We start from the raw sequence: 13,693 nt of genomic DNA, 5'->3' as shown, positions 1-13,693 counted from the left end.
GAAGGGAAAGAAGCTCACCCAATGTTTGACAGTCTCTACTTTTATTTTCATTAAGGTTTTCATTATAGTTTTGTTTATCCTTTCCACTTGTCCTAAACTTTGTGGTTTATAAGTACAATGTAATTTCCAATTTATTGTTAAAACTTTTGCTAGCAATTGGGTAATCTAAGTGATAAACACAGGACCATTATTAGAGGGAGGACCCCATTATTAGAGGGAGGCCAATTCGGGGGACAATCTCAGAAACTAATTTCTTGACTACAACCTGAGCTATTTCAGTCTTGGTGGGGAAAGACTCTGCCCAGCCAGAAAAAGTATCAATAAAAACTAAAAGATAGCGGTAATTATATTTTTCAGGTAAAGTCTACTTTTTAGTGTTCTCTGGGGGCCTTTCCCTGTAACCGAGTCCCCTGGGTTAACTCATCTCTTTGTTCTGGGTTTACCTGGGCACAAACATGGCATCGTGACAAGACTTGGCAAGTCTGCTGATCCAATCCAGGAATGTAGAAATGTAACTACTCAGTCAATTTTGAACTCCGGAGATGAGTACTGTGGTGAACTTACTCTATTAGTTTTTGGCCAATCGCTTCTGGGAAGTTCAGTCTTCCATCAGGAAGGCACATCTACCCTCTATGATCCATTGTAGCCCCGTGTGATAGCCCTGTAGGTTTTTCTTTTTAGTATAGACGGGTTTGGTTAGGCAAGACTAGAAGGATCTGGAGGGGCCCCACTGGTTTTAAGGCACCTTTCCCAGCTGTTTTATCCGTGAATGTATTTCCCTTCACCTCCAGGTTCCGTGCCCTCTGCAATGGATGATGGCCACTTTCTTTGGCAACCACACTGCCTCCAGAATGGCTAAGATCTTGGACACAGTTTTGATCTGCCTTTCCCCAGATGGTAAGAGTCCCCATTTTTGATGCAGGGCTCCATGGACGTGGGCAGTGGCAAAAACATATCTGCTGTTTGTGTAGATATTAATGGATTTATTTTTGCTCCACCTGAAAGCCTGGGTTAGTGTTATTAACTCAGCCCTCTGAGCAGATGTTTTATGTCCGAATGCCTGGCCCACATGACTTCTGTGAAGGTGACTACAGTTGCACCTGCTCACCTCACTCCTCCAGAGATGAAGCTGCTCCTATCCGTGAACAAAACAGTGTCTCCGTCTCCCAGCGAAGCGTCAGTCAGATCCGCCCTCAGCTGGTTGAGGATTCCAGCACCTCCTTAGCATCATGGCTAGGCTCCCATGGATTATCATCAGGAAGCAGGGTGGCGGGATTTAAAGCAGAAGTTTTTAGAAACTTAATTCTCAGTGAGTCCAGGAGCAGCACTTGGTATTGGATCAACTTTTTCCACCAAAATTGGGATGAGCTTTGACCCTTGCTCCTTTTGTTTTCTTTTGGAGCACTCATTTTTCCAATGTCCAGTGTCCTTACAGTAAGCACACTGTTCCTTTTTTAGAGGAGGTCTGATTGAACAACCTTTTTTATCCTGAGGCTGGGGGCCTCTCCCTTGTTTAGGGCCACCACTATAATTCTAGCCATCCTTTTTGTCTGGGAAGTACAGGGTCATTCCTGTTATTATAAATGTTCTGGGCTATCTCCACCAATTCAGAAAGGAGCTTTCTCTCAAGTCCCTCTAGCCCTGTAATTTGCGTCTAATGTCAGGGGCCCACTGAGACACAAAGGCTACATTAATGACACACCTATTTTCTGGTGCTACTGGATTGATAAGGGTCTATGTGCAATATGTTTCAAAGAGATGTTCAAGGAAAGCCATGGGAGACTCATTGGGTTTTTGGAGGATCTCACTTACCTCAGGGGTTGGCTTCCTTGCTGCCATTCGGACCCCTCCCAACAGAGTCTGGTGATACCAATTGAGGACCTCCTTACCTCTAGCTTCACTGGATCCCAGCAAGGGGTGACTTGCAGGAAAAATTATTTGCAGTTGGGCCGGCTCGAAGGTGGGCTGTCCTTCCAGCCCCAGGACCAGTTTCTGGGCTTCTGGCCGAGGGTAGTCTCTCTTCCAGTGTGAAGAGGGTTTGGGAAAGTTGTTAACAGTCATCCCAGGTCGGTTGATGAGTAAAGAAAATAGACTCGGGTAGGCCGGTGCTGTGGCTCACTAGGCTAATCCTCCGCCTTGCGGCGCCGGCACACCGGGTTCTAGTCCTGGTTGGGGCAACGGATTCTGTCCCGGTTGCCCCTCTTCCAGGCCAGCTCTCTGCTGTGGCCAGGGAGTGCAGTGGAGGATGGCCCAAGTGCTTGGGCCCTGCACCCCATGGGAGACCAGGATAAGTACCTGGCTCCTGCCATCGGATCAGCGCGGTGCGCCGGCCGCGGCGGCCATTGGAGGGTGAACCAATGGCAAAGGAAGACCTTTCTCTCTGTCTCTCTCTCTCACTGTCCACTCTGCCTGTCAAAAAAAAAAAAAAAAAGACTCGGGAGAGAGATTAATCCCTGAGGCCTCTCAGAAAAGGAGGGATTTTGTTGTTTCCAATTATACAGATCACTAGTATAAAAGGGGACATAGACTCTAAAAGGGGGTTTGTCTCCCCGCAAGACAGAGGCAGTCTGCCACAACCTAAGGACCAGGACAGGTGGCTGTGTAGAACCCAGTGTTCCTTGGGGCTGCGGGTGATATGCTGACCTGCTCCGCATATGTCCAGGGCTGAAAAGACTGGGCTCCCCTGTTGCTCCCCCTCTTCACGGAGGAACGACACTAGACCCTGCGCTGTTCTTTTGTCTGCTCAGCCCTTCCCGGGTTTGCTGCTGGTTCTTCCCGGGTTGGCTACCAATCCTTCCACCTCCGTGGAAGGGCGGTTCCCCCTGCCACTTTCCCCACTTCCGTGGGGGAGCAGCACACCACCGGCTGGCTCTCTCGGGGGCTGCTCAGATGTTATCCGGATGTTCCCCTTAGATGTTCCTGGTGCATGTTGTCTCTCTCCTCCTTTATAGTCCTCTTCCACCAATCCCAACTCTGCTACCCACACGCCGAGTACGCTGCTCTCCTCCAATCAGGAGCAGGATCAGCTCCTGCAGGTTATTGGTCGAACTGGAGGCAGCTGTGTAAAAGTTGTTTATTCCCTTTCAGCGCCATATTGTGGGAGAGCAGATGCATAGAATAAGTCTTAATTCCAGTAACTTAGTCTAGTCTGAGTTGCTCCCCACAGTTCCCCCTTTCTTTTTATTTTTGGCATTGATATGCGCCTGTCTTCGGTGCCCCGCGGCACACACTCTGCTCTGCTTGCTGGAGTTGCCCACAGGTGCTTACAAGCCCTACCAATCAGGCAAACCGAATCCGGGTCCTCTCTTCGCCATGTTGAGAGGAGGTTTTTAGGCGCTGATGCGTGCCTGTGTTCGGTGCCCTGCAGTGCGTGCTCTGCTCGAGCTGCCTGCAAGTGCTTATCGCCTTAATCAGGCAGACCGAATCCAAGCTCTCTCATTGCCATGTTGTGGGGAGACTTATTGGTGTTGATAAGTGCCTATCTTTGGTGACCTGCGGTGCATAAGCTGCTAGCCACCCGCAGGTGCTCACCGCCTCACTAATCAGGCAGACCGAATCCGAGCTCTCTCATTGCCATGTTGTGGGGAGGCCTTATTTTTCTCTATTTCTCTATCTCCGGGCATTCCTATCTCTCCTATTTTACTTCTATCTGCCAGCATTCCTATTTCTCTCATTTTACTTCTAAACTTCTGTTTCTCTTATCCCCGCGGCTTCCCGGTGCCCGCCCCGAGGCAGCTTCTCGGCGCCTCGCCCCGCGGCGGCTTCCCAGCTCTGCGCGGCTTCAGCCCGCGCTTCTCTTATCTGCGCGGCTTCCGGGCTTCGCACACGCTCCGTGGTCTCCGAGCCTTTTCGCGTCCACACCACGGCCTCCACGCCAGCCCCGCACTTCCTATCTACTCGCGCCCCGTGCACTCTCTCCCCTTGTGCCCTGCGCGCTTTCTCTGTGCTCGGCGGCTTCCACGAATCACAGCCTAGCTCACGTTTCTGCCATCGGTTGGTTTAGTTTTCAGTCTAAGTTCCCCGGGCTAACCTGACGAAATCCAATCTAGCTTACGTCTCCGCTTCGGTTTGGCTTTCCGTCTTTTGCTCCCCAGGCTAATCTGACGGATTCCAACCTAGCTTACGTCTCCGCCTCTGGTTTTAGTTTTTCGCCTTTTGCTCCCCGGGCTGACTTGACGAACCCCAACCTAGCTTACGTCTCCGCTTTGGCCTGCCCCCGCGGCTTCACTTTCCCTAACATATTTTTCTCTACCCGGTATGTTTCCTAACTTTTCTCCAACAATATTCCCCTCTCATTTCTCCTGGCTTCTCCCCACAGTCCGTATCCGAGTCTAAGTTTCTTCTAGCTTTCACTTTCGCTTTCAACCATAGATTTCTCCTAACTTCCCCGCCATAGTCCGTATCCGAGTCTATGTTTCTTCCAGCTTTCACTTTCGCTTTCAATCCTAACTTCTCCCGGCATTTTTTCCGTCCGGCTTTTCCCTAGGCTCTTTGCTAGTCTCTCTCTCCGGTATTTTCCTGCTTCTTCCCGCTTCTTCCCTCCTAGGTTTCATATCTGAGTCATGGCACCATTATGTCGCTCCCCCTCTTCGTGGAGGAACGACACAGGACCCTGCGCTGTTCTTTTGTCTGCTCGGCCCTCCCTGGGTTTGCTGCTGTTTCTTCCCGGGTTGGCTGCCGTCCCTCCACCTCCATGGAGGGGCGGGCCCCCCTGCCACTTTCCCCACTTCTGCAGGGGAGCGGCACACCACTGGCCGGCTCTCTCGGGGGCTGCTCAGATGTTCCTCAGGTGTTCCTGGTGCATGTTGTCTCTCTCCTCCTTTATAGTCCTCTTCCACCAATCCCAACTCTGCTACCCACACGCCGAGCACGCTGCTCTCCTCCAATCAGGAGCAGCTCCTGCAGCTTGTCAAGTTGGTGAGAGGCAGCTGTGTAGGAGCTGTTTACTCCTTTCCCAGCGCCATATTGTGGGAGAGCAGATGCATAGAATAAGTCTTAATTCCAGTAACTTAGTCTAGTCTGAGTTGCTCCCCACACTCCCTCTGGTGACAGTCCTCATCTGTGAAGAGTCGGGGCCACTAGAGGCTCCTGGGGTGGGGCCGATGGACTGGCTCCATAGGGAGGAGGGTCCAGTAGGATGGGATCCTCTGGGGGGCCCTGAATAACAGGTGGTGGTGGCTCCTTCCCTTTCAGTTTAGCTAGGAGGACACGTTGACCCTAAATCATTTTTACTTTTTTTTTTTTTTTGTAACCTTTTAGCCACAAAGGAGGATTGGAAAGGAAATCAATTCAGGTTAGGATGAACAGGTTTTCCATAAATCACCTCTTGGACCTGTGTAGCTGTAGAAAGGTTAGTAGTTCCCTCCAGTGGCCACCTTACATCAAAGGTTGGCCACTCCCATTTGCAGAGGAGCTGGAAATCAAAAGTATTTAGGGTAAAACCAAAAGGTCTAGTTGTGCACCTTTTAACTTTACTGAAATTTTATTAAAAAATATAACCCAATGGTGGATCAGCAGGGAGGGATGATCCTTGTCCCATTCCTATAACAACGACAGCATCAACACAGCAAAACAGAAAGACCAACCAACCAACCAGACTCTTACACAAATTATGTTCAGCCAAAACCAGAGATCTGAGATGACGTCTTGAACTCAGACCTGGTTGTGGAAGTAGTGTTGCATTCAGCCTTCCAACAACCCCAGATGGGTCAACGCATAGATCAGAAACCAGAAGAAATCCAAAAAATGATTTCTACTCACTGTTGAGGTACCAGATGACTCCCTGATTAAAATTTCAAAGACTGAGAGACTGTGCTAAAGTACCAGAAGTCAGCTTGGGGCTGAGGAACGTCTCTCAGTGGCCGCCCCCTGAGCCTCCTTCTTGGGCTATGCCACAGTGTTGAAGTTAGCCTACCCATCCTGGGAGGGACGGGGGACTCTTTCTGGGGCCTCCAAATGTTGCAGGGCACACAATTAAAACACAGCAAGACTTTGAGATCAAATTAGGGGTCTTTATTGGCCAGCTGGTGACTGCCCTCTCACAGAGCAAGTCCAGAGAAGACAGCCCGAGTTGCAGTTGTGGGGCATTTTGAAAGGCAGAAACCACATTTTGGTGGCCTTGGCCATTATCAAGCAAGCAAGGTAACCTATAACCACCCAGGCATGCTATGTCCTATGGGAAAATGTAAAACTTCAAGCCACCCTGTCCTAAAAGGCAGGGTTATGGAGAAAGAAGAGAGAGAGACAGAGACAGAGAGAGAGAGAGAGAGAGAGAGACCGAGACCAACCTTCCACCCACTGGTTCAATCTCCAAATGGCCACAAAGGCCAGGACTGGGCCAGGCCAAAGCCAGGTACCAAGAGCTTCATCTGGCTCTTTCATGTGGGTGGCAGGGGCCCAAGGACTTGGGTCATTTTCCACTGCCTTCTCAGGTACATTAGTAGAGAGCTGGATCAGGACTGAACTGGCACCCACATGAGATGCCAGCATTGCAGGTGGGAGCTTATTAACCCAAGCACTAAAGCCATCTTCTAATGCTTTCCAGGTCCATTAGCAGGGAGCTGCATCAGAAAGGGAGTGATTGGGACTAGAACCAACCCCCATATGGGTGCTGGTATCACAGGTGGCAGCTTAACCTGCTGTGCTACAATGCTGGCCCCTGAAGTTTGTTTTAAGGCCCAGGATATGGTATATCTTTTTATATATGTCACATGATCTCTTGAAAACAGTGTACCTGTTGATGCTGTTGGGTGAGTTGTTCTATAAATAGCAATTTGATGCTGCAGGTTGATGTTCTTTTCTTCTGTATACGTGCTGATTCTCTATCTACTGGTTCTATCAGTTACTGAGATGGGTGCTGAAAACTGCTTCATCTAGCCAAACCCACAGCTGGAGTCACTCCAAAAGCAGCAACAGGGGTTGCTGGGATGGGTTTGCTGGGATTCGAAAATAAGGACTAAATACTAAAGTGATCTGTCCAAAGCATGTATTAGGGGATTTACATGTAGAGCTGCAGCTTAGCTCACAACACACAGTGAGAGAGAGAACAAGGATGTTGTACTGATGAGTCCCCATGAGGGGGTCAGGGTAGAGGCTGATGGAGAGCTTAAGGAAGTTTGGCTTAGAGCTGGGGCCAGTTTCTTTCAGTGTTTTGGACAACAACCTAAAATATCTTTGTCAATACCTGGGAATATTCAAGGTCCCATACTGAGCTCAACCTGCTGGGAAAAACCTGTATCTGGCTGGATCACAGGGTGGTTAAGGCATCTGATTCGCAGACACAGGAAAAGAGTGTGTATGGAGGTGAAGAGGGGAGCAGGGGTGCCCTACAAAGCCTTGAACTATTATTATGGATTTGTCTATTTCTTCTTTCAGTTCCATCAGTTTTGCATTCATATGTTTGGCAGGTCTATTGTCTGCTATCTAGACATTTTGTATTGCTACATCTTCATGATGGATCAACCCTTTTATCATTGCATAATATCCTTCTATGTTTCTTCATTTTCTTTGTTCTGAAGTCCAATTTACCTGATAATGTAGCCTTTTCTGACCTTGGTCTGATATTTGCCTGATTTAATTTTTCATAAATTAACTTTTAATCTGCTTATATTGTTATATTTGAAGCTAATTTCTTATTCACAGTATATAGTTGGTAAATAGTTTAGATTGTAGCTTTTTTAAAAAAATATTTATTCATTTATTTGAAAGGCAGAGATAGAGAGAGAAGGACAGAGAGAAACAGAGACAGAGAGATCTTCTAACCACTGGTTAACTCCCCAAATGGCTGCAATGGTTGACGCTATGCCAGGCCGAAGCCAGGCAGCAGGAGCCTCTTCTGGTTCTCCCAAGTGGGTGGCAGAGGCCAAGAGCTTGGGCCATCCTCTGCTGCCTTCCCAAGAGCATCAGAAGGGAGCTAGATCAGAAATGGAGCAGCCGGGACATGAACTGATGCCCATATGGGATGCAGGCACTGTAGGCGGTGGCTTTACCCACTGTGCCACAGCACTAGCCCACTGCAATGGACCTTATATCAGGGAAATCATGCGAAAATAAAACCATGGTTCCTCATTTCTATTTATTTATACTTATACCCTACCTTTCTCAAAGGATTTGAGAAAACACACAACAAAAACATCTACAATGAAACAATAATCAAATATAGGAGGAAAACCATGTCCCAAGAAAATAAAAGCACAAACATATTGATCACAGAGCCCAGGTTTAGCTATACTTGAGCTTAAATTTGGAACTGAATTTCCTAGAAGTCAAAGTAACAAGATCATTTATGTGATTTCATTATCATGAGAGAGAGAGAGAGAGATTGAGCATCTGAAGTACTTATAACTCTAGGCTGGCACTGCTCAATAAACTTGGTGCAGTCATGGCTTCCAGTGCCATCTAGTATGGTATCCATTAGCCACTTGAAATATGGTTAGTGAATGAGGAAATCAACTTTAAATTTTATTTAATTTTTATTATTTTAAATAGCCACATCCAGCTACTGACTGTCTTAGTGGAGAGCAGCGATCTAGAGGAGACAAAGTAGTGTGGTACAAATGGAATCCAATTTTTGGCTCGGCCATGGTATGCATGTCCTTGGAGGAACTACTTAATCCTTCTGAGCCAGCTCTTTTAAATGAAGATAATGATGGTATCTATCTTTAGGGTTCTGAGGAAATACAAAATGGGTGTGAAGCATTGAATACGATCCCTGGAGCATTGTAAATGCAGTGCTGTTGTATAAGGCTTGAACATGCCTGGTTTGTCAAGAGACTTTGTGCCGACTTCAAATGGGGGTTTTATAGAAGAATCAGTAACTGGGAGTCTAGGTTGTACTTAAGCATCTTAGCCAATAACTGGTGTATGGTCATAAAATTAAAGGTCAATCTAACATCAATAAAAATATGTCTCCACCAAAAGTTGCTTGAAGATATTCTGTTCAAAAAGCATGAGCCTCTGTTCTTTCCCTGTCAAGCCACTAAGCGACTAAGCAGCTCTATCAGTAGTCAGTAGCGCTCTCAGGCTTGTAGTTCAATTTTTCTTCATTAAGAATGTGTTTTTAAAAAGTATCAATTTTAATGATCTTACACTTAAAAGCTGAGAAGCTATTTTTATTAAAGGGACACTTGTTGCAGGTGCTGCGGCTCACTAGGCTAATCTTCCGCCTGTGGCGCCAGCCAGCACTCCGGGTTCTAGTCCCGGTTGGGGCACCAGTTCTGTCCCGGTTGCTCCTCTTCCAGTCCAGCTCTCTGCTGTGGCCTGGGAAGGCAGTGGAGGATGGCCCAAGTGCTTGGGCCCTGCACCCGCATAGGAGACCATGAGGAAGCACCTGGCTCCTGGCTTCGGATTGGTGCAGAATGCCGGCCGTGGCAGCCATATGGGGGGTGAACCAACAGAAGGGAGACCTTTCTCTCTGTCTCTCTCTCTCAATGTCTAACTCTGCCTGTCCCCACCCCCCCAAAAGACACTTGTTAAACAGGAATGCCGTAGGTATTTGGAAAAGATAATGTCTGTGCTATGGGCTTGATACACTGCTATAGCAGAGGTGACTAGGAGTTGTCAAGAAAGTGAAAAGCAGAGGTTGGTGCTTAATAGTCAGGTGACATATGCATCCTCAGGTCCCAAGTTCAACCCTTTCCCATGTCACCTTTATTATTTTGTGAATTTGGAAGCTTCCGCCTAAGACAACCCTTAAATATTTATTCATTCTTCAGTTCAAGCAATTGAGTGATAAGATTGTTCTTATAATACTTATAATACTGAGAAAGCCACAAATATTTGGGATAACTGTTGTTTATACTTCAGGCTGTAGGGAAAGTGAGGAATTAGCTGTATACTTATTTGTTTAATTGAGAGGCAGACAGATAAATAGAGATCTCCCATCTACTTGTTCACTCTCCAAATTCCCACAGTGGCTGGAGGTAGGCTGGGCCAAAGCCAGAAGTTGGTAACTCAATTCAGGCCTCTCACGTGGGTGACAGAAGCCCAGCCCTTGGAGGGTCTGCATTAGCAGGAAGCTGGAGTCAGGAACCAGATGGTTATGGAACCCAGGCACTCTGAAATGAAATGCAAGCATCCTAACCACTAAGCTAAATGACTGCCTTGTGACTGGGTTTATACACTGTTACTAGCTTCCTGTATTTTGTTGAGGAATCTCTCTTACACATAAAGGCCTAGATGAACATATGCTATCCTAGATATTCTATATACCAGCAAATGGCTGGTAGAGATGTGTAAATGAATAGATGTCTGCAAAATATCTGAAATAGGTCTTATGAACTATAGAAAACTGTGAATTCTCCTCTCCCATTGTTAGCCAGATACTCCATAAGATGATAGTATAACTGTGATCACTAGAAAAAAAGAGAAAGAGAGAGATCTTTCATCCCACTGGTTCACTCCCCAAATGGTTGCAATGACTGGGGCTGAGCCAATCCAAAGTCAGGAGCCAGGAGCTTCCTCTGGGCCCCCCCATGCAGGTATAGGGGCCCAAGAACTTGAGTCATCCTCTACTGCTTTCCCAGGCCATAGCAGAGAGCTGGATCGGAAGCGGAGCAGCCGGGACTCAAACTGGCTCCCACATGGGATGCTGGCAATGTAGACAGCACTATGGCACAGCACTGTCCCCTCCTGATGGATTTTTAGAATCAGGAGTAGTAGAATCAGACTGGTATTCACTCAAACTTGGGACCAATGGCTAGAGCTTATTTCATTTTCTGTCAGTAAATGATGAGGGAAAAGAATCTCTCAAGAAGCAGTGAGAATGGAGTTCCAGAAAATCTTTATATCAAAAAATATCCCTTAACCTGGGGCCAGCACTAGGGTGTAGTGGGTAAAACTGCCACCTGCAGTGCTGGCATCCCATATAGGCTCTGGCTTCAGATCAGTCTAGCTCCAGCTGTTGTGGCCATTTGGGGAGTGAACCAATGGATGGAAGACTTCTATATCTCTACCTTTTCTTTGTCTGCACGTCCTGCTGCACCTCAAACCTAGTAAACTTGAACTTACATTTGTTGTATTTCCTTTCACATCTTCACCATCTCCTCTACCTCTAAGATCTGAAAGCAGTTCTCCTTCTTGAGTCCTGCCTTTCCTTTGCAGCTCCTACCCCACCCCGAGACCAAATTCTGCTTTTTATAATACTTCCTGTATATGTGTATCTATGTCCACTAGTTATTCTATTATGGCATTTCAAGATCCACTAGGCCCCTAATCATCTAACTTGGAAGCAACAGGCTTAGTCCTGCTGTGTTAAGATATTTACTGCAGCAGCTGAGTACTTCCAGTTTGTCTCTCCCCAGATCTTCCAAGGAACAGTTGTTGATTTCTTTTTAAGAACTAACTTTTAAAAATGTTTATTTATTCATTTATATTTTTATTTGAAAGTGAGAGAGAATCTTCCATCCTATGGTCTACTGCCCAAATGCCCAGAGCAAATGGGGCTGGGCCAGGCTGAAGCCAGGAAGTGGTAACTCAATCAAGGTCTTCCACAGGACTGGAAGGGACCTAAGTTCTTGAGCTGCATCCTAGGGTGTGCATTAGTAGGAAGCTGGATGGGAAGCAGAGGCAGGACTCAATCAATCCCAGGCACTCTGATATGGGATGCTCGTATTCCAAACTTTCGCTTAACCCCTTGTAGCATGATGCTCACCCCAGTTGGTGATCTTTTAAGAATGTAAGTCCTGGGGCCAGCATTGTGGCACAGAGTGTTAAGCAGCTACTTGCAGTGCTTACTTCCCACATCAGAGTGCTGCTTCAAGTCCCATCTGCTCCACCGCCTACCCAGCTCCCTGCTCAGTGCACCTGGGAATGCAGTAGGTGGTGGCCAAGGTATCTGGACCCCTGCTATCCATGTGGGACACCCAGATGGAGTTCCTGGCTCCTGGCTTCAGTCTGGCTCAGCCATTCCAGACAGTTGAGGACTAAACCGGTAGATGGAAGACCCCCCCCCAGCCTTTTAAATGAATAAATAAACCTTTTAAAAAATAATTTTTAAAAATGTAAATCTAACCATGCTTAAAATTCATTCCTTTGGGATCCTGCCCTTCTCTCGAGTTTCATCTCTCCTACTCCTCCACTCCCACCTAAACTGAAGCTCCAGCAAAACCAAACCTGTTATACAGCTCCCCTATACCATTATGTATCTTTATTCTTGCTGTCTCAGCTGATGGCTGATGCACTTCCTACTCCTAACTTACAGCTGGCCAATTCCTTTTTTAGTGTGAGACTCAGGTTGGGAAGTCTTCTTGGGTCATCCTACCTCTGTTCCTCAGCACCAGACTCAGTGAAGTCCCCTCACTTGTTTTCTACATCTCCCTCCAATCCCACCTTTTGTTACTGTTATAGCCACATTAGTTATAATTGCCTATTTTGTCTTGCTAAGTTTTTAACTCCATTTCCCCCTCTTTCTCAATTATAATCCACCTGCAGGCTAGACCATGTCTAATTCATCTTTTTATTCCCAATGCTGTCTATAATGCTTAGCACATGTCAACTAATTGTTTGGTTAAATAAATACCCAGGAGCTACAGACCCTTAAACTGAATACAGCTGTGAGGCTGCCTCTTTTTTGACCCAGCTGAATTCTGTCGAGTGTGCCTCTCAGTGACCAGTTGGGGAGATATGACACTATCTAGCAGACAGAATGGTAGCGTCCCTGAGAGGTGATAATATGGAGGAAGCAAAGTAGTTTGAGCCTTGAGATAACTACCTCTCCCTTCTAGTTTCCATTCTGGGACCCTAGCTTAACCTGTGGCTTAGTGGTACAAAACTGTTGGTATCCATTGAGATTATGTTAAGGAATTTTTTAAATATTTATTTATTTGAAAGGTGGAGTTAGAGAGGCAGAGGGAGAAGAGAGAGAGAGAGGAGAGATGTCTTCCATCCGCTGGTTCACTCCCCAAATGGCCGCAATAGCCAAAGCTGAGCCCATCCGAAGCCAGGAGCTTCCTCCTGATCTCCCACGTGGGTGGATATAAGTGTCTAGAGTTCAGGGATAAGGTCAGAGTTAGAGAAAGAGCTGGAGGAATCAAAGATTAAACAAGCAGGAGCTAAAACTAGCTGACTGTGGCCCTTTAAATGTTTGAAACACGTTTTGAAAATAGGCAAGAAAGATGTGGGCATTTGGCACAGCAATTAAGATGCTGTTTGGGGTGCCCGCTGCCATACTGAAGTACTTGAGTTTGGTCCTGGCTCTGCTTCCGACTCCAGCTTCCTGCTACTATACACCCTAGGAGGCAGCAGGTGATGATGGCTCAAGTACTTGGGTTCCTGCCATATGGGAGATACACATTGAGTTCCGGGCTCATAGAATTTATTTTGGATCTAGCAGATGGAAGATCTGTCTCTATATATCTGCCTTTTTTTAAAAAAGATTTATCTATTTATTTGAAAGAGTTTCAGAGAGAAGGAGAGACGGAGATAAAGATCCTCCACCCACTGGTTCACTCCCCCAGGTGGCCACAATGGCCAGGGCTGAGCCAGGAGCTTCATCCAGGTCCCCCACATGGCTAGCAGGGATTCAAGTACTTGGGCCATCCTCTGCTGCTTTTATCAGGGAGCTGAATGGGAAATGGAGTAGCTGGAATACAAACCAGTACCCACATGGGATACTGGTGTCGCAGGCAGCAGCTTGACCCTCTATGCCAAAATGCCAGCCACTCTGCTTTTTTAAAAAAATTATTTACTTGAAAGG

At 46.9% G+C, this 13,693-nt stretch overlaps 1 protein-coding gene across 2 annotated transcripts in view; it reads left to right on the top strand.

Annotated features, from left to right (window-relative positions):
• Nucleotides 1–13,693, top strand: part of LOC100350306 (glycerophosphodiester phosphodiesterase domain-containing protein 4) — a 165,804-nt gene that overhangs the window by 2,860 nt on the left and 149,251 nt on the right. For both annotated transcript variants that reach the window (XM_051850711.2, XM_051850695.2), the window contains exon 2: nucleotides 792–897. In XM_051850711.2, the coding sequence (XP_051706671.1) occupies nucleotides 895–897 (3 nt within the window). In that variant the 5' untranslated portion in view covers nucleotides 792–894. The remainder of the gene's footprint in view (nucleotides 1–791; nucleotides 898–13,693) is intronic.

The sequence above is a fragment of the Oryctolagus cuniculus genome, chromosome 1 (genome assembly GCF_964237555.1).
Source record: "Oryctolagus cuniculus chromosome 1, mOryCun1.1, whole genome shotgun sequence".
Lineage (NCBI taxonomy): Eukaryota > Metazoa > Chordata > Mammalia > Lagomorpha > Leporidae > Oryctolagus > Oryctolagus cuniculus.
This window is presented reverse-complemented; position numbering and strand designations above follow the sequence as displayed.